General features: G+C 33.8%; 1 protein-coding gene and 1 long non-coding RNA gene across 5 annotated transcripts; one reads left to right on the plus strand and one right to left on the minus strand.

Annotated features, from left to right (window-relative positions):
- Positions 1 to 3299: 3299 nt before the first annotated feature.
- On the minus strand, positions 3300 to 21766 carry LOC123531596 (uncharacterized). Of its 3 annotated transcripts, XM_053517440.1 has the most exons (9): positions 21622 to 21766; positions 19142 to 19261; positions 18462 to 18655; positions 13123 to 13305; positions 12656 to 12779; positions 11939 to 11998; positions 11292 to 11453; positions 10813 to 10900; positions 3300 to 3699 (listed from the first exon to the last, which is right to left on the minus strand). In XM_053517440.1, the coding sequence occupies exons 4-9, from the start codon at positions 13296 to 13298 to the stop codon at positions 3413 to 3415; spliced, it is 897 nt and encodes a 298-aa protein (XP_053373415.1). In that variant the 5' UTR covers positions 13299 to 13305; positions 18462 to 18655; positions 19142 to 19261; positions 21622 to 21766; the 3' UTR covers positions 3300 to 3412. The 3 variants fall into 3 exon arrangements, with proteins under 3 accessions (XP_053373415.1, XP_045168636.2, XP_045168635.2); XM_045312701.2 differs by lacking the exons at positions 18462 to 18655; positions 19142 to 19261 and having other exon boundaries at positions 21622 to 21757; XM_045312700.2 differs by lacking the exons at positions 18462 to 18655; positions 19142 to 19261; positions 21622 to 21766 and adding an exon at positions 13747 to 14052.
- LOC123531595 (uncharacterized) lies at positions 3935 to 10089 on the plus strand. Of its 2 annotated transcripts, none has more exons than XR_008366043.1 (3): positions 3935 to 4091; positions 5882 to 7340; positions 8487 to 10089. It is a non-coding gene; the product is annotated as an uncharacterized LOC123531595 (long non-coding RNA). The 2 variants fall into 2 exon arrangements; XR_008366042.1 differs by lacking the exon at positions 3935 to 4091 and adding an exon at positions 5340 to 5514.
- Positions 21767 to 22002: the final 236 nt, after the last annotated feature.

The raw sequence follows: 22002 nt of genomic DNA on the forward strand, positions 1-22002 counted from the left end.
TAATATCAATAATTTTTTGATCAATGGAAAGTGTATAAAACAAGCAATTTATTGATTACTTTTGATTATAATTTCGAAATTAAATGGATTAATTATGAACGCTTAACTTACAGTGTTTTTTCAAAAAGTTTGGAGGATCGCTACGCCGCTATTAAAATCTTATGTCTTTTAAAACGGTTATTCATTTTAAAAAGATATTTAAATGGGAAAATATGAAAATCGTAAGCATTTCAAAGCTTTTAGAATTTTTAAAATCCATAAATGAGCGAAAAAGTTATTAAAGATTAAAAATTCAGATCCCATACACAAACGATGTAAGAACATTTGTTTTACCCACCACCAGATAAACAGGTATTTATGCGTGACGTCATGGCGATCTCTCCTATACAATTATGTGATATCATCAGTTTGAATAAGCGATATCACCAATTCCAATAGGTGTTATCACCTTTTGAAAGGGAAATAATAATATCAGGTAAGCACTGCACTGATATACATATTGTGCTCTAATATTAACGGCAAGCAAGTGGATTGATATGCAGAGTCTCATGCTGTAATATGGCTAAACTAAAATATTCAGAATTTGTGAATTTGGATTATGATAGTCTGAGTTACTTCCCTTCGTATTTAACACTACATTTGTATGGTGAGTACTTCAGGCATACAGACACTAAATAGAAAAATGGCGCGAAAAAAAATGGTAGTCGCATAATGGCGGATACAAATAGTCCTCAGTTTTTTCGCTGTGTAGAGCTATTTTCCTTATTTTCTTTGCATTTTTTTTGGTAAAATCACATGACAGACAAGAAGATAGCATTTTGATCATGAAATAACACCATGACAAAATTTTTCATGGAAACTTAGATCATTACACCACCAGTATAATTTGGGGTCTCATTTTTTAGCTGATTTTGCAGTTTGTGTGTTTGACTGAAATTATTTTTCTTGCATCAAACATGACCCCCACTTTTCTTTTGATTTTTATTTAGCACTGACAATATTCTTCAAGAAAATGTAGTTTACAGACATTTAAAATGGGTCCTGATGTGTGCTGTGGCCGTTGGAAATAGGTCAATTTTATATAGAATAAAGAACAACAACTATTTAGTGTGTTATAACCTATAAGATGACATTGGTAAAAATTGAAATCTGGCAAGATGATGGTGGAAATGGGCTAGTTTGATTAGAATTTGATAGAAAATGACAAATTTATTGCACATTTGTTGAGAATGAGGATAAAACCGAAAAATATCACCTTTTCACTGTTTTGTGTGTATTTTTTTTTTCAAAAACTGCATATTTATAGCCTACTGATTGCTAATGTCTGATCATCAGAGGTAAAAGTGAACATGATTAACAGTTTAAATGTGTAATTTGTATGCAGATCAGAGTAGAAAATGTCAAAACAGGGCAAAACAAGGCTGCATTTAGGGTAACTGCTTCAAAATTATGTCGCGACAGCTATTTTTGACAAAATCTGACGCTTTGTCTTGTGGTACTGAAAATGCCATAAAACCTTAGAAACTGTTGATATCAAGCTAAAACCTTGTATTTTTTCATGCTATTAGGTTTCTTTTACATTTCAAATGAAACTGGCACAGTGTCAGAGAAAAAAGTTTTTCTTATAGGCATACAGACACTAAATAGAAAAATGGCGCGAAAAAAATGGTAGTCGCATAATGGCGGATACAGATAGTCCTCAGTTTTTTCGCTGTGTAGAGCTATTTTCCTTATTTTCTTTGCAATTTTTTTGGTAAAATCACATGACAGATCTATGCTTGACAAGAAGATAGCATTTTGATCATGAAATAACACCATGACAAAATTTTTCATGGAAACTTAGATCATACACCACACAGTATAATTTGGGGTCTCATTTTTTAGCTGATTTTGCAGTTTGTGTGTTTGACTGAAATTATTTTTCTTGCATCAAGCATGACCCCCACTTTTCTTTTGATTTTTATTTAGCATTGACAATATTCTTCAAGAAAATGTAGTTTACAGACATTTAAAATGGGTGCTGATGTGTGCTGCGGCCATTGGAAATAGGTCAATTTTATATAGAATAAAGAACAACAACTATTTAGTGTGTTATAACCTTCAAAGGTCAGAATTAATTCTCACGCATTGAGTGTACGCACTCATTCAATGTGCACTCTCAGGCTGTTAGCCGAACAAGTTTGTATCTAAAAAGAATTTCTGTCTATCTGTTTATGGGGGCTTTATCACACTCTGTCCCTCTGGTCAGATCCAAAGGGGTCCGACACGTGTGGGTCACCTTAATATGGCATAATAAATAGTCCTAAGGCACTGGGGGCAAAAACATTGGTCAATAGATATGTCACAGTTATATATCTATTGACCAATGTTTTTGCCCCCAGTGCCTTAGGACTATTTATTATGCCATATTAAGGTGACCCACACGTGTCGGACCCCTTTGATCAGATCGCTCTGTGTCTGTACTAGTAGTAGCAGAGGATGAATTTCGTGCCCTGTGTGGCTGCGTTTGCTATATGTAATGCGCCTTTGAACGTCTGGTATAATAATAATAATAATAAAAAAACCCTGATCCTAACCTTCAGTCAGCATGATGTACACTCAATACGTGCGTACTTCCAGTACGGGCGATTTAATGTTGGCGATACTTCCAAACTCGGATTATTTAGATTATCTTTGAGGTATGATTTGAGTCGAGTTATATTCGGCGATAATAAAGACAACACTAGTTTGTTAAATTATACTGAGGAAGCCAAGGTATCCAGTGTCTTTAGTTTGATTTGCAGAAGTAAATCTCCGAGCTCTGTTTTTGCTGCAAATATATCAAGATAGCAAGCTCTGTCATGTCAATTCAGCTAAAAGACGGAGTAAATCAGGTTTTTAGAGTTTGTTGGATTTAGGGGCAAACCGACACAATTTAGGTCAGACCTGACTACTTTTCACGCTTTTGATGGTGGAGGAAGACCCCAGGTGCTCCTCCGAGTCATTGATTGGTACCTGGGTAGAACCATTGACCTTCCATAAGCCAGCTGGATAGCTGCACTGGAACGGCAAGTTTCATTATATAGTCTTACGATATTCATATATTAATATAATTTCAGTTTTTAAATAAGTCAGTTATTTTGTTCGACACAAAAATTTGCTAAAAGGGATTTAATGTGAGAAATAAATGTAATTTACATGTGTTTTGAGGGTATTTAGCTCTCCATGTTGCCTGTGTAGAGTCCACTTCTATGTAAATGTACATTGTATAAACAAACTCTACCCAAGAAACTACAAAAAATAAAAGCGCAAAAAAGACACGCAGTTCGGATGGATTATATTACAGACTATTTGTTAATGATTTCAGTTGATTATATTGCACCAATGATTCAAAATAATATCATATACAAGGAGCATTAAAAGTTAAACATTATTAAGTCGTGAAAATAATCTCAGTGCCCGAGTCATCTTCATCGTGTCTCTTGTTAGCCCCATACAAGCAAGCAGCTGTTGCATATCTCGAACCAATCATACATATGAACACTTTAGTCTTCCCCTCTGTGTCCCGTGCAATGCCGACAGCAGTTTGAAATTTCAATGTCATCCCTCCTGTTACGTCCGTGCCTTCATTCTTCGTATCTATGTTTCGACCTTCACCACTTGATGTTGCTGTGCTATTTCCGTGTTTGCCCACTGTTATAGTCTTCAAAAGACAGGCTTCTGAAATAGTAATGAAAATGACAATACCAGAAGTACACTTTACAAATCATCTAATGCCATACTTATCTTTAAATTTCTTGAAAGTACATTTTTAAAAGTCAAAATATATTTAGAAAAATCTGTTGTTAGTAGCGTCACCCTTGTAGTAACTTGGAACTATGCTATCATATAAACTTATTCAAGTTACCACCGAAGTCCATTTTCAAAATAATCAAAAAATAAGTATAAACGTTTTAGATTCATAAACGTGCAAAATTCATTATATATAAGGAGAGGAAATCATGACAAAACATAACAACTTAGTTAACTTGTCATGCCTATATGAATTCGCAAAATACAAGTGGGGCGTGGGAAGATTTGTAAAGTGTATCAACCAGGCTATAAACATACAGGTAAGATCTCTATATATACTATTTTTATTGTCACTTATTTTGAACAATGGGACGATGGACTTTTAAATGTTTTAATGAGTATAATTGTGTAAATATGCAAAATGGAAGTACAGAACGTACGCACATTGCAGCCCAGATAATATCACTTAAGCTATAAACACCGTTAGTAATTCATCACAATTTCAACTATGTTTTCGCGTTTAACCGGATTCAAAATGACCTTTTCAACAAAGGATGTACGTTCATTAATTGGTTTTAATTATCTATTTGACACCGACAATTGAGCCTGTATTGTGAAAACCCGATAGTTTGATTTTGTTGATAATCAATAGCCTACTCCCCATAAAATAAACAAACGTGTTTGTAAACAACTGAAGGGGATCCATGCTCAAAAATAATGACAAGGTACTATGCACCAACGATAACTTGATATTTACAAACATGACTATAAATAGATTAAAATGGAACATAGGGAATTCAGCATTTTTCTAGCATGTTACAATCTAAATATTTCTAGATTTTGTTCCAATTACAAATTAGCTCAGTGGTAAAGCATACTCTCCATGGTCAACAGATCTTTTGCCGTGTGGGTTCGAAACTCAGCATTGAGAATTAATTTTTATTTCACTTTTGCATAAAAATTTAGTTTCCTTCATGAGCTCTGTGACAATACGACAAAGAGGTATCTAAAGCCGATATTGCAGATCAGAATAGTTTATTATATATCAAAGATGATAGATTAAATGCATGCACTCAAGCCATGCGAATAATGAACATGCTATTGTGTTATATAAAGACATATATACAAATTCAAACCATCAAAGAAAGAAACAAAAGTAATGAAATAAAAATGAAAACGAATAGAAAAAAAATCTGAAAAAAAAACCCTCATGAAGATTCGAACCCACAAAACGATTTGCTTATATCCAATTGTTGTCTGCAGTTTACCCAACTGAGCTCAGTTTACCCAACTGAGCTATGTTGCCATATACATAGCGGCTATTAAAAATGAAAGAAATACTAATATTTAATTGTCAAGTAAATGGGTAACCATTATGAATTATTATTTCATCAGTTATCATGAAATAGACTCGTCCTTGCGTTTCGGCGGGAATCGCGTTATCATTGGGGATTAGTACAATACATATCGCATATTCGTAGCCCTGACCAACCTATAAACCGGGCCAGTCTATTTTATAAGTACAACAACACTGTTGACCCAATTAAACGACGAGTATAGTACTATACGCGGTCATACATTCTATCGACCGCTGTAAATACAGTAAAACAAGTTCAGTCAGGCGCTAGTCTTCTTTTTTGATAGATGGACATTTCATACAGATCAATATTTTTTTTATTAAACTGGACAGTGCGTTATAGATTAAATTAGGAGTAAATATATCATTCATTTATATAAATCTAAGTAAGTTACTGTGTTTAGGTAAAACATTTAGTTTAAGTAGCTTCTTATATACATATAATAATACAATGCATGTAACTGTGTATAGGCAAAACGTTTAAACGTTTAGGTCAAGTAGCTACTTACATGTATATACATATAATAATTATAATGTAATGCATGTTTCTGTGTATAGGTAAAACGTTTAGTTTAAGTAGCTACTTTTATACATTATAATGCATGTTTCTGGGTGTAGGTATAACATTTTGTAAGTAGTTACTTGAATAAATATAACTGATTACAGTTACATGAATTCATAGTAGTTGACTCTATTCCCGAAAGTTCATTTAATAAATTTTATCTTGTATGATATATATTGAATTCATTTCAGGTGGCGTAAAGATGGAATGTTTACCTTCATTTTCCCGGAATATATCCGTAAGACTATCAGAGGTGATGGACGCACTTGGACTCGATATGGAGACAGTATTGAAGAAAAGACGGATATACCTCATGACAGAGAAAATGTGGACAGATTTGAGTACAGGGCATAGTGTAACAGTCCATCATTTTGGCAGTCAAACGGAAGGTACAACCGTGACGACATTGGGGCTGAACTCTGACCTTGATTCTCTAACCTGTTTCGATGCTATAAATGTCGTTAGGTCGATCAGAGAGTGGAGTAGAGGTAGCCTTAATCTGATTAATGAGATTGACGAAAACTCAGCACCAGGGTACTGCAGATTGCGTTGCCTTAAGAATGACGAAGCAGATTTTGAATCCGCACAGTTTCTGATGAAAGTCATATCTATGACGGCGCCAGCGTGTATCTTAAAAACACGTATATACTTAAAATCACTGAACGAATATGTATTCAAAACCAATACCCTTTCATCAAAAAGGGACCATCAGGAAGTGGAACGGATAAAATAGATTTTGTCACGGCGTTCAGATACAGAGGTAAGAGAGATAGTGTTCTTCAGTCCGAACATACTAGTATGCGTTTCTGGCCATCCAGAGAACTACGAGAAGAGGCATTTTCTAGTGACAGTTTTATTGTGCCAGTCGGACATCCTAAATCTGATTGCGAGAGTGCTGAATGGAGAATATCATCCTCATTGACCGAAAGAATACTCATGTTCAGCCTAAATGAAACACAACTGAAATCGTATGTCTTAATTAAAATGCTGAAAGAAACACTTTTCAAGCCACGTGTCGGTGAAGCAATAACAAGCTACCACTGCAAAAATTCTTTATTTTTCGCGATTGCAAACACAGACAATGACTTTTGGAAACCGCATAACCTGTTTGCATGTATTTGTTTTATCCTGAATACATTGTCATCATTTTATAGATGTCGGTATTTGCCACAGTTCGTAAATCCTATGGTCAATCTGTTAGATGGAAAAGCAGCACATGACGATTGCTTGAAAATAACTGAATTAATTGAAACTGTCATTGATAACGAATTAAGAGCACTCTTAAATGTTACCTTTGACGACATTGGGAGTCTTTTGGCAGGGAAATGCTCACCAATGGTACATATTTGTAGTAACAGTGACCCTTGGTGGCCAACAACGTACGAATAACATCTTGGTATTACCACTATTGATGGAAAGGCGTGGAAAAATTGGCTTTTACTTCATTTCGTGTTTGTTTCTGAGTTCACTAAAGAGTCTGGAAGCTATATAGCTAAATACATCATAGAACTTCATCATAACGGTTTCCGTGTCTTCAGTAAAGAGCCAGAGACGCACTCGAGCCTGGAACTGGTAGAGAAGTACACAAAGGTCAAACGGAAGATTCCACAGTCAGTAAAACTGCTATTTAAACAGATTATTGGCACAAAGGTACAAAATATACACAGCTTAAAGATATCTATCCACCGCATTTCAGTAATAATGACATGCCGTTGTGTAACTACGGTGTGTTCATTTTGTCCACTAGTATCATGAGAAAAGCATTTTGATTAGTAGGGTAACAATCTGAATAGGATAGACAGGGACGGATCCAGAATTTTTTCCAGGGGGGGATCCAGATGGGGTATGTGCGCGGGTTCCCCCTCCCTCTGGTGGGGGTAAGGGGGGCCTCCCCCGGAAAATTTTTGTTTCTCAGGGTCAACGGAGAATGAATTTCGAGCGTTTTAGAGTAAAAGAAAAAAACAAACAAGAATCTGAATCCCATCAAAATGTGATCATCACTTCGAAAATTAGAAATCCAATATTGTTTTACAAATTTTCCCATGATATGAAAACGAGCATAATGGGGGTACGGATTGAGAATATACCATTTTAAATCACCGTTAGATATAGAGGTGTACCGTTCTAGACGAGTGCATTTATCCTTGAATTGAATTAGTTATGTTTTGGATTCTCGGTGTCGCAGCGAGTTATTATATGAGTTTTGTACTGTTTGTTCAACTGCGAGAGTGCAGCAAATTCATTTATTCTTGAATTGATTTTATAATAGTATTATACACAGCATGTATTGCACGTTATAATATGAGTTTGTACTGTTCCTTCAACTGTGAGAGTACAGCTTTAAAAGTTTTCACCATTAACTTTGAAAATTCTAGGGGTGTCCGGACCCCCCTGATCCCCCCCCCCCCCCCCACCTCGAACCGCCCATGATAAATATAATTTTATGTCGTTTCTAAACTATTACATTTCTTTTCTAGAATTATAACAGGGTTATTCACCACATTACTGGACTTAAAATAACGTATCCAAGCATCTTATTTAAATCCGTTCATTATGAATAATAAAATCTGCAAGAAGATATAAAGTCTATATAAAGTCAAAACTTATTTTGTAATTTTGAAACTATGTTTTCTGACAGAGTTTTATTAAGATTGGGCTAAAAATGTGTCTTCTAGTGTTAAAACGCCCCAAAGTTCAGCAGTTTAAACTGGAATAATCCACAAATTTCAAGTAATGAAACATACCAAACAGATGTACATGTACGTACATTCATTCGTTTTCATTCTATTGTTACAGGGACTGGGAATTAATACAGATGAGATAGGGAAAAGGCCGGAGAGACATTTGATAACGCGAGAGATGACACAGTTCTATGTGAAACCTGTATCTGAGATCACCGATTACGAATGAGACCTAGAAAAGCTTTGGATAAGCTTTACTAATGATTTCACGTAGTCTTCGTTGCGAGGTGAACATTTTTCAAGAAAGTAGTTGTCCATAAAGCAATACTTGGAACTAAATATAATTGTCTGAAACACCATTGACAGGTTCAAAGGGGAAATCTACGAAACGTCAAAGACCTACATGTCTATTGTAATTAAGACACAGAACATGCCAGATTAAGAATGGTTTTGGCAAGATAAATAAAGGTCTCCTTATATATACTTAATTTATAACGAAAACAAATAAGACATAATCATCTGAACATGACTAAACATTGCATAACTGACGCAGATGTTTCTATGAACTCTTTTTCACAGGAAAAATGGCTTTTAACACTTCGATTTTAAAGTGCAGTATCAAGGCAGATATGATACTATACCATAGGACAAAACGTCACATTTATGAATAGGTGTTATGGTATATCAAAGAGAATGGATATGTAAATCTGTAATTATTTTGTTCTTCAGTGCTATGCATTAAAGAGACATACATATATAAAGCTGATAGCAATAACTATTCTGAATCATAATTGTTGGGTTATGCTAATTTTGAAAATTATGTGTAACAAGCTTATCATAGGTTTATCACACAATTGCAACTTTTAGATTATATGACTTAAAAGTTTGATAAGTTTGATAAGTTTATTTCAAATTTTCCTTTAGGCCAACTGGCCCATGAGGTTTACAAGCATGAAAATGGCGAGACAATTATTTAAACGGAGAAGGTTGTTAACATTCAATTTTCTGAGAAATAGCACATTCTAATATTACAACATTAGAATTACAAAAAATTATACATAAATAACCATATAGACAGTATATACATATACAAGTTTAGACAAACGACAAATTATTTATCATTTTACTGGTGCAATTTATGTTTAAAGCATGTACAGCTTATTATACACAAAACAACAAGAAGAATGCAAGACAGTTTGAATAATTGATACAAATATATTGCAACGCAAAACATTATCCTATGTTTAATGTCCATGCTATGTTGAGCTTGACGAAACGAAATACAAGGTCAACAGCTGGATCTCAGAAATGAAAGATTACTTAAAATAAAACACTTTTTAAAGGTGCAAAATAAAGACAAGTGAATAGACATAAATCTTAAAACAAGACAACACATTTTGAAATATACTATAAACATTACGATAACCGTGCAATATTCCGTTGAAATCAACACATGTACAGAGAAACAAATGGTTGTTTCTGTATTTTCTTAGACTGTCACGGGTGGTCATTTTGTCCTACTTTCGTGTTTATCACTTTTCCGTAATCGGTCGGAAATTCTTCGGGATCACGTGATTTTGAAATTAATTGAAACGAATATCCGTTTAAAGACGCGCGACAAAATAACTGTATTTCCATGATGGTAATTATACACGATTTGTATGAAAAATATGAGATGTACAAATTTTTAGTTTCAAATTGACAGTGACAAATATTAGGCCAAGACATGTGTTTAATGTCTAAATTTCATGACTGAATTAATGTAGCCATATGTACATAAATCATTGTATTTAGTAAATTCAATCACATTTTGTTTTCTACAGTGTAAGATAGTTATTCATTTATATCTTAAAACTATGCTAAAAGAGATTAACTGAAAAAGTTGCAGACGAAGTTGTGAAAACACTTTATTCGGGAAGGGCCTAAATTGTCCTCCCGAAAACTTGTAGTATAGCTGTAATACCTGTATCATAAGAATGATTTTCATAAAGTTTTTCTGAGTTACAAAAATGCTGAATTCCCTATGCTAAGTTTGTAAAAATCACGTTATCGTTTGGGTATATAATATATGTTGCATCTATTTATAAGTTATAGTCTCGTTTCAGAGGATTCTTCCGAAAAAATCCAAAGATGCGTGACGGGTTCGTAAGCAGTCGGAAAACATACTTTCGGTTTGAAATTGGCATTTTTTGTTTGTTTAATTGTTGGTTATTCTTGAACATATTCGTGACTACTTGGTCAGATCCGATGCAGTGGGTCATATTTTCAGTAAATAGGAAGTCTCAGCTAAAACTCTGGTATTCATATAATACTCGTTCGGGTGTTAGTAGTGGACCTTTAAATATCTATATCAATCAAATGTGTTGAATTTGATCACTTAAGACATTCCTAACTCTAACATTTAATCTGATCTGACATGGAAAATAAAATTGCAAACGTACCAGAGTTATTTTCTGGTGGACAGTTATAGACACCTTTAACACTAGTTAGGAACACCACTCTGTTGACTTTAAAGGCTTCAGAAAGTGTCTGTAATAACGATCATGAATTATATATTTTAATAGATTGTCACTCCCGTAATATCTGACATAATCCTGTCAGAATCAATTTTTTGCATGAAACACAAAACAATCTACACGAAAAGCCTTCAGATACACAGAACGCAACCAAGCAAAATAACAGCAGACTCGGTTGGACTGGGTCCGTTCAGGAGAGACATTTTAACTGTTCTAAACATCAGTTCCACCCTGAAGGATATGTTATATGTATTTCAACAATTCATTTTAACTTGTGATAACCTTACTCTCTGTTTTTGAAGATTTTTCTTTTTGTTTACAAATATACAAAACCCGTCAAAGTCTTAGAAAAACAGAAATGGACTAATCAAAGTAGATATTTCAAAAATACTCGCAACACTTACCCGTATAATGGTGTCCCCACTCAGAATATTACAACCTTTGACACGATCTAAAACACAGTCCCCGTGCAGAACAGGAATGAATCCATTTCTCAAGGCATCCCTAACTGAATTTGTACTATACGTCACAACTGTTCCCTCCTCCGTTACCCATTCTCCGCAAACCTATCAAATTGTAACAAAGTTATGTACTTCTGCTTCGACCGGAGTTTTAATTATATTAGATTAAAGCTTATTTTCTAGTATTTGATTAGAACGCGTTATTAAGGGAAACATCTACTACCTGTCTAGTTTTGTGAGGGAAAACGGTAAGTCATACAATTCTTATAAGGAGGGTGAATAAATTATTATTTGATACGAATTTATTGCAACTGGTTTCAAACGAAAACTTTTTAACTTATTTCAATCACTCGAGTCCGCTTTATGGGGTAAACCGGACTGGTGACATGACCCCAGTGGTGTAATGATGTTTAGTTTTCAGAAGAGGAATCGGATATACATGTATCTATAATAGCATTACAACACATTTTTTAAAGAATGCGCATTTATGAATAGAAAGTATATGTTGAATTACTTCAAATATTTACGACCCGGCATACAAGTTCAGAAACAAAATAACTGCCATAAATATTGACAAGAAATGGACTTACTGATAACCCTACAGCTGGAATATTCTGTTGTAGCAAACTATTAACTACGTGCTGGTTAAGCTAAAATCAAACAGAATAAAAGGGTTATTACTATGAAATACACAACTGACCTTAATATGCCTCTATACAATTTTTACATGATATGTTATTCGTATTTATTCATTGTTTTGCACATCTAGAAGCATACTACTACTTAAGACTAAATGAAATCCGGATCTTGCGGTTCATACAATGTAAAAAGTATGAGACTTGAGATTAAAGGTCAAGCATTAGACCGTGTGCAATACTTCCAATATACCGAACTACTTGACATTCTAACATGTAAAATCTCATCCGTGGACTTATAAGTAGTTCGTACAATGCTTTTTTAGTAAACAAAGACAGCTGAAACATGCTTCTCTGTTAAGTCTGGTATTGTCTGTGGTTGAGTTTATCTTAAACGCCATTTGAAAACATCACTTAATTTTAAGCTACGTCAAAATAGCAACAATGTTAGGAGACAGGAACATAATATGTAGTTATATTCTCTAAATAAATAATGATTTAAGTTGAGATATCTGACGCACACTATAAAACATATCAAAGAGAAAACGTGTTATTGAGGATACCAAATTCAAACTGTTTACCTTCTACCATTTGTATTCCCCTTTTTCCTTAGAATGAAAAGCCAAAATTTGGAAATAAATAGCGGAAAAACGTTAATACGCCAATACCTACCATAGTTACAGATTTTCTTGTAAGACAGAATCCTCTCTTAACACGATCCATCTCATTTTTATCTTCAAAATGAACCCAGCCAGAGTTCACGTTGTATTCTTTTGCTTGATGATGACCAAACGAACTGTAAAATCATGAAAATCGGACAATTAAAAGAAATCTTACAAAACAATATTCCTGTTGGTTCGAAAACTTGTTTCGGGTGTAGAATTATTTCAATGCTATAAACAAATAATGCAAAGAGGGATATGTTCACATTAACTGGGTCTTCCTTTATCATGAAAAGGTGGAAAGTCACAATATGACATAAAAGGAGCTCAAGATATTTCGTATATAAAGAAAGCCATCAGCAGCTGGAGAATATAATTTATTTGATAGGTCATGTAGACCTAGCAAAATGAATTATTGTATGAATGAAGCAATAAATCAGTACTGCACAGGAGAAAGTCACATGTTCTAAAATTTACCCTGCTCCGTGAACAACGATACATGTCAAGCGTTGTTTATAGCATTGGCTTATCAGTTCTGCCGCTTTACGCAGAGATTCTTCATCCAAAGTTTCTAGCTTAGTCTTGTCGGTAACAGCACTACCGCCAAACTTTACAATAAGGTCCACATGTAACGGAGAAACTGGCAAGTCCATGTTCAACCTGCCAAAATGTACAGACAAGCTTTTTGTACACGGGAAAGTATATGACATTATAAATCAATGACAATATTATATAAAATAAATATAAGTGTTTTCACTCATGGTCGTTGTCTACTATTAATGCATTGTTTCCGCCTGTAGGCCTACAGGGTGATTTTGGTCATTTTTCAATTATAAATGTTAAGTGCATCTGAACAAACTTTTATTATAAATAAAAAGAGTATATTTCTTATGAGTAATATTTTCAAAAATATTCAGATTGATAGATTTCTATCAAATGCGATTCATTCCCTGTTCAACACTCTGTTGTCCTTTGTTATGTTGTACAAGTTGCATACTGGATAGCTTATCAGTTTTAAACTGTATAATTTACATCCAATAAACCCTATAGTTTATTACCTGATTAATTACTGATAATGTATGATATAAATAGTGTACTTACAACTGGAAACTGATATATAACTTTCAGTCCATATGACCTACATTACGCTGAAGTGTAGATCTATATTCTATAACGTTACTGTGTTTACTATATTACAAATGCTAATTTCAATAAAAGGGGAGTAACTCATTCAGGACTCAGTCGGGTTATAAGGCAGCATGTTATTGCATTACCTTATTGATTTCATTGAAATAGGAGTTTCGTAACGCTTGAATTATATATTATACTTTGTTACTTTCATTATATTCTTACGATATGTAGTGGGATGGCAAAAATGATGAAAAGCTGTTTGATTTTTAGCATACTAAGTAACACAAAATACATGCCATGAATATCCTACCACTTAAGATTTCATACAGTTTGCCGGGTTTTTAGTGATGAATATAGCCAGTCTATCCCTCTGATCCATGACATTCCGTGCAAAGCATGGTTGCAAATTCATTCCGTGCAAAGCATGGTTGTAAATTATCTAAATACATGTACACTGCTTACTAGCGTACAAATTAAACCAACTATAAGTCAAATCGGGTCTGCAATATTTACTATTTGTTTTGTCCTCGTTGCTTCTGAGGGATGTATTTTTCAGATTTTGTTAGGACCTAATATATTATGTTGTTATTAAGTGATTAAGTAAATATCAATATCTATTTCAAGAAAAAAAAATAATTTTAGGATTTTATTTAATGATAACATCCTTACATCATTTAAATATGTTTCAGTAAAAAAACTTTTTATTTGTAAAGACTACAGTATGTTCTTTGATTTTAATGCCGACCGTAACTTTGTAAATTCTTGTCCGGGCTGTAATTCTGTCATCCATGAAGGAAATTTTGAAATAGTTTGGCATAAATATTTTAACCTTAATGAGACGACGTTTAATGTGTAACACTCAGACCCCTTTCTACAAGGTCAAGGTCACACTTAGAAGTCAAACAGTCTGTTTTGTGTCCGGATCGTAACCTCGCCATTCATCAAGAGGTTTTAAAGGTGGTCAATCACATTTAAACAACATTTAATGACATTTTTACTTTTTGTATATTCTGGTAGAGAATTATTTAAGGAACAAAAAGACCGATTACATAGAGTTAGATTCCTATTTGAAATGTATATTTTATTATTTTTATAAAATTTTGTAATTACTCCCCTTTAATATGAAAGTATATAAAAAGCTGGGTATTTCTTTTTATTTCGATACAATGTCTAGTTTTACATTTGCATTTGATAGACATATCAACTATTGAACAATCTGAACCAAAATGCAAGTTTAAAAGCTGTGTGTAGCTTCTGAATTCATTTATTTCCAATCTATCTTGGTTGCGCAACCAAGATAGGCAAAGGGAGGTAATAATATTTTTTCAAACTTGCGTTTCTAATGAATTCCATCTAAATACATAATTTTTAATGCAAATATTTTACAAATATATTACAATATGTCTAATATTTATACATTTCCTTAGGCAAAGTATGTTTATCAAATTTATACTTATGATAAAATAACTCTATCTTGTTTGGGCAACCAGGATAGGAAAATGAAATTTTAAAAATACCTCCAGTAAAAATCTAATTTGTATTAAGTGTTAAGTGAACATAAATGAGTGTAAATGATCAGATGCTAAAGTTTCGAACAAATCCGTTACATGGCCAAAATCTGATTATCCACCTTTAAAAGTACTTAGCATAAATGTTTATCACTTGAAAATGAGAACCCTTGCTCCAAGGTCAAGGTGTAACAGGGTTATTTTTGTGTCAGATCCATATTTCTGCTGTCCATGGAGGGATTTTGAAATATCTTGGCGTAAATGGTAACTATAATCAGACAATGTGTCATGCGCATGACCCAGATCCCTTGCTCCAAGGTCAGTGTCATATTTAGAAGTCATATCATAATAGATCTTTACGTGTCCGATATATAACTCTGTTATCCATGAGGGGGTTTTGAAACAACTTGGCATAAGTGTTTACCATAAGGAGACAATGTGTTTCGCGCAAGACCCAGACCCATAGCTCCAAGATCAAGTTTACACTTAGAAATCAAGTGAAATGTTAAAAGGGTCTGTTTCATATCCGATTCGTAACTCTGTCATTAATCATGTTACAATCTAAATATTTTAAGATTTTGTACCAATTGCAATTAGCTCAGTGGTAAAGCATACAGTCCATGTTAAGCAGATCTTTTACCGTGTGGGTTCGAAACTCACCATCGACATTATTTTTTTTTCTCGTATTACTAAACATTTAGATTCCTTCATGAACTATGTGACAACACAACAGAGAAGTATTATAAGCCGACATGGCAGATCAGAAAAGTTTACCATTATATCAAAGATGATATTGACTAAATGCATGCATTTAAGCCATGCAAATAATAAACATACTGTTGTTTTATATAAAGGCAACCATACAAATACAAACCATCAAAGAAAAAAACAAAGATATGGGAATGAAAATGAAAACGAAAAGAAAAAAAAACACACACACACACACAAACACACACAAAGAATAAACATGAAAAAAAAACTCACGTAGATTCGACCCCACAAAATGATTACACGCAAGACCCAGACCCCTAGCTCCAAGATCAAGTTTACACTTAGAGGTCAAGTGAAAGGTTAAAAGGGTCTGTTTCATACCCGGTTCGTAACTCTGTCATTAATCAAGAAATTTCGATGTTCGGCTTCCGTCGTATGTCGTCTGTCTGTCAACATTTAGCTTGTGTATGCGATACAGCTGTATTTTTCAATTGATCTTCATGAAATTTTGTCAGAATGATTGCCTTCATAAAATCTAGGCCGAGTTTGAAAATGGGTCATGTGGAATCAAAAACTAGGTCACTAGGTCAAATCAAAGAAAAACCTTGTGTATTCGATAGAGGCTGTATTTTTCAATTGATCTTCATGAATTTTGATCAGAATGATTATCTTGATAAAATCTAGGCTGCTTTCGAAAATGGGTCATCTGGAGTCAATAACTAGGTCACTAAGTCAAATCAAAGAAAAACCTTGTGTATGCGATAGAGGCTGTATTTTTCAACTGATCTTCATGAAATTTTGTCAGAATGATTACCTTGATGAAATCTAGTATAAGTTTGAAAATGGGTCATGTGAGGTCAAAAACTAGGTCACTAGGTCAAATCAAAGAAAAACCTTGTGTATGCGATAGCTGTATTTTTCAACTGATCTTCATGAATTTTGGTCAGAATGATTGCCTTGATGAAATCTAGGTCAAGTTCAAATATGGGTAATCTTGGGTCAAAAACTAGGTCACTAGGTCAAATCAAAGAAAAACCTTGTGTATGCGATAGCTGTATTTTTCAACTGATCTTCATGAATTTTGGTCAGAATGATTGCCTTGATGAAATCTAGGTCAAGTTCAAATATGGATAATCTTGGGTCAAAAACTAGGTCACTAGGTCAAATCAAAGAAAAACCTTGTGTATGCGATAGCTGTATTTTTCAACTGATCTTCATGAATTTTAGTCAGAATGATTGCCTTGATGAAATCTAGGTCAAGTTCAAATATGGGTAATCTTGGGTCAAAAACTAGGTCACTAGGTCAAATCAAAGAAAAACATTGTGTATGCAATAGGGGCTGCATTTTACACCGGATCTTCATGAAATTTGATCAGAATGTTTGTCTGGATGAAATCTAAGAGGAGTTTGAATATGGGTCATCTAGAATCAAAAACTAGGTCAAACGATTAAATTAAACAAAAACCTTGTGTACGCAATAGAGGCTGCAGTTTACATTGGATATTGATAAAATTTAGTCAGAATGATTGCTTTGATAAAATCTAGGTCAAGTTAGAATATGGGTCATCTGGGGTTAAAAACTAGTCACTAGGTCAAATAAAAAAACATTGTGTATGCAATAGAGACTGTATTTTTCAATTGATCTTCATGAATATTTGTCAGAATGATTGCCTTGATGAAATTAAAGTCAAGTTTGAATATGGGTCATTTGGGGTAAAAAAGGTCGCTAGGACAAATCAAAGAAAAACGTTTCAATTGAGGTTGATGAATGACTGCCTTGAATAAATCTAGGTCAAGTTCGAATGTAGGTCATCTTGGCTCAAAAACTAGGTCACTAGGTCAAATTGAAGAAAATACTTGTTTACACTTAAGAGACCACATTTTTGGTCCAATCTTAATGAAAATTGGTCAGAATATTTGTTTCCATTAAATCACTAGGTCAAACATGTTTAAACTGTTATGGTGTGTTTCTCAGGTGAACAACCTAGAGCCATCTTGGCCCTCTTGTTTCATTTTATGTTTTAGCTGTCAGCCCATACTTCATGATTTTTAAACCGGAGGCTGAAGTTTGTAATTCAGTTACAATTGTCCTTTTAGAGAGGCTGGGGTAAATAATTAGCATGTTGTCAATAAATTGCTTTCTACATGCCGAAATAGGAGCTGATTTAGACGTATGGTTTGATACGTTGAAAATATTGTACCCATGGATGTTTCGAATATCAAAACAAATCATCCCAGTGTTGTTATATTTTCTGGTCCTTCGGGATCATTGTTTTCAACTCAATTAGATTTGAAGATTGAATACTGCTTTATCCGGTGCTAGGAGGCGTGGGCAGTGTTGCATTTCCCCTTACTGCTCATGAACAGACTCAGTCAAACCGAGCAATTTTCTCTGTTTACTTTGTTCTCGGTGCCTCCGAAGGATCTACATTCCAGGTTTCATTGAAATTTACATGCAGCACCTACCAGTTTTCCAGTAAGTTACACTGGTATCCTTATTTCATTGCATTTGCAAATTGTGTTGTCCAAGAGGTGTCTATGTGTAGTTTGATAAAGAACCACACCGGTGTTTGCAGACTCGTCTTGTGTCAGACAGATTGCAAGTGATACACTGGCCTTTCTCAAGTTATTGATGCGAATCACGAACATTCTACATTTACCTGTTGGATATCAGAAAGACACATCCTGTCAGTTTGAAAATTTCAGTCAGTAAATAACAAAATACTATAACAGAATAATATCAGGCTGCAAGTTTTTCAATATGAGAAAATAATCTGGCTTCAATTAAAGAATATCCTAGAATATTCATCATCAACAACAACAGCAACAACAAAATAAAATCCTAAGTATTCATTATAAAAGACAGACAGTATTATTGTAATTTGCTTAACTCCAGTAAGGATATCCCAGAATGTTCAATCACTTATGAATTAATTATGTTGACCATTAAATCTATACACATGTTTTTAAAATGGTATGTCAAACTTTTACCTTTATATGTTATAATGAGTAAAATTATTATTGTAAAATTTATTCTGTGTAAATGGATGAATCAGACCAAGGCTTCTTTGTACATAAATAAAGGAGAAATATATGCGATACCAAGCTCCTCTAATCCTCTAATTGTAGAATCTTAACATAGCTACCGTCAATGGAGTTTTCATTCCTTGGTTGTCGAATACTCGCGATGCATACGATATCCGTCGTCCGTCCGTCCGTCCTTCACAATAACTTTCATTTTCAGCTCCTTTTACAGTTCTCATTAGCTAAAAATAAATCGCAAACAGTATGGGCATGTGTCCTTCTCTAGCCAACGACGAATAACTTAACCCTTACAATGCTGGTCACGACTGGTTCTATCTTTTCGACCAGCGTAGATCATGATTAGCCTGCACATCCGTACAGTCTGATCACGGCTGCACTGTTCGCTAAACAGTCAGTATCATTTTGGTAAGTACCCCTTTTAACAGTTAATGGTACTGTCCAAATTGGAAGATGGACAAAAGTTCATTATAGAAATTTAACAGGGTAAGGGTTATCAATAGCTGATAACCATATGTGTAATACAAAAAATTTAAATATTTTTTTTTTCTTAAACAAATGTAGTCATATTTCGAAAAGGTAACGTATTATATGTGACATATTGAATCAGTTATCTCTGAGGGTAGTTGTATTATAACTATATTAATTACTGAACTGTGTATTGGCCATTATCATTATTTTATAACTAAAAAACATCATACACGTTGATATTTTTTTAATGTTCTAGTAATTTCAAACAGAGTAACGTAAGTTACGGATAATACATAACATTTGTTCACCTAAAATGATATGAACATATGACAATTTCAATTTAAATACATAAACATATGAAAATGTTTTGTTTGTTATGACTAATTGAACAATTGGCATGTTTATAATATTACATTAGCATTAATGGCGAATTAAATGAACATTTGCATGGTAACGTATTTTAAATCTCCGTAACTCGTTAAAGCCCCAACGGAAACTTGCAAACTTTTGTCTGTGAATGCCAACTACTTTAAGGTTTAAGAAAATCATAGAGTTGAAAATTCCCCCTAGGTGGGGAGCAGGGTCAATTGTCAGCTCAAGGTCTATGATACAAAGTTTTATAGTCATTAGACAAGCCAAGAAAGACCTGATCTTGCTTATCGCACGCACGATTCGTTTGTGCCAGACGTTTTATAACGTACGTTCTGGTTCTGACTTTGTACGTAAGCTGGCTGAATTATTCCTTAAAATTATAACTATTCAAACTTTGTTCTGTCCAGTATTTAGAAAAAAACTCGAAATTAATCGAAATACTTATACAGGTTTATTTGGCCACCAGGTAATCCTCTGTCTACATAGCGAATGCTCAATCATACTGACACACTCATGAAGCGGACACCTGCCTATGGCGTGTAATGTGTTGCAATATTATATCTTCTATAATTATTGTGTATCTTTATATATTCATTCAATGTTTTAAAATATTTATTGTAAAACAGAAATATTTTTTCAATGTTTGATATATTTTTTCTATCTTTTGAAATATTTATTGTAAAACTTATATATATATATATGCAATGTGACAAAATATTTATTCAATGTTTTCAAATTATTTGTTCAATCCTACAAAAAATTTAGTTGATGCAACGAAAATAATTGTGTGTAAAAGGTAGCAGGGTACACTTTCGAATTTTGGCCCCCGTCAATATTTGTTATAAAGAGAACATCGTGATTTTGGATGTCTGTAAATTAAGGTGAGAGATAATGATTATTAATTCTTCAGAAAATTTATACAGCCGATACATGTAAAATTCTGATGTCAGTTGGAAAACTAACTGCTGGTAGCTTTTTATGATCAATGAGACACCATTTCAAGGAAAAATTCAATTCACGGAAGGGTTCTGTGCTTGTTGATTGGTACTCAGGAACATTTTCGTTATTTTCCGAAAAAACGAGCTGGATGGGCCCCCATTCCGTTTATGTCCTGACGTTCAGTAAGGACTATTAAATTAAGAAATGCAATAAAATTGGACAGTGTTCTTGCAGCGGGATCATTGTAGACTGTTCAAAAGGTGCAAAATTGATGATTTTGGCACGCTATTTTTCATGGATGGTGTAAACCTTTCGCTTTGATAACTTTCTTTATTCTTGTATGAGAATCCTGATCTTTCCATTAATTGAAAGCTCAAAACATGCACGCAATTTATAAAATAGCCACCCAAATTTTGCTCATAGGGGAAGTGCAATATTGCGACTCGCTACATGTAAGACCGTCCGTGCCCAAAATTTTCGCATCTAAGTGTACCTAGCTACCAAAAACGTAAATATTCATTCTATCTGCTTCGAAAGAATTCTGGGTAAATTGCTATTTTGCGGACATCCATATTCTGCGGTCATGCGGCCAAATCTTATTACCTCAATAATAAAACAATTACATGTATTTTATGCTTAACTCCCTGAGGCCGATATCGTAATATATCTGCTGCGGCGAGATAAAAATTACCACCTAACGTCAAAGAACATTTTCTGATCTTATCACAATCTCACGTGCATGCAGTCAATTGAAATCATGCAGGGAATCATTGGTGATTAAAATAAATTAAAATAAACTTACAAAATCTTATTTTTATATCCTATTTCATCCGTAACCTATATCCAAATAGAAAAATATTTTCACTTCGAAGTATTCACAGTTTTAACAAACCTACTGCGTTGAAAATATTTGAACGTTTCTGGTTCGCTTACTTTTTCACATGTAAAGACATTGAACTCCACTAAAAATAGAAATACAATATTAACAAAAGCATACTTAAAATTGACACCCGTTTTTGTGTGAATATCGATCATGCCCTTGTTTAATTTTGATGTATACATGTACACAAACGTTTTGTGATACGCGATGGGACAGTTAAGTTGTAATATATACATTTACCTTTGAAAAAAAATTATTACAATCATATGCTTATGTAGTCACGTTGTTTTTGTATTTTATAAA

This window comes from Mercenaria mercenaria, chromosome 11 (assembly GCF_021730395.1).
Source record: "Mercenaria mercenaria strain notata chromosome 11, MADL_Memer_1, whole genome shotgun sequence".
In the NCBI taxonomy this organism is placed as follows: Eukaryota; Metazoa; Mollusca; class Bivalvia; order Venerida; family Veneridae; genus Mercenaria; species Mercenaria mercenaria.

What these genes read in the sequence shown, in the direction of transcription:
- LOC123531596 (XM_053517440.1), bottom strand. Translation starts at nt 13,298, where the DNA reads ATGGACTTGCCAGTTTCTCCGTTACATGTGGACCTTATTGTAAAGTTT. An exon ending in CAAGAAAATCTGTAACTATG is followed by an intron (nt 11,999 to 12,655) that starts GTAGGTATTGGC and finishes GTTTGATTTTAG; the next exon opens with CTTAACCAGCACGTAGTTAA. An exon ending in TTCCAGCTGTAGGGTTATCA is followed by an intron (nt 11,454 to 11,938) that starts GTAAGTCCATTT and finishes ACAATTTGATAG; the next exon opens with GTTTGCGGAGAATGGGTAAC.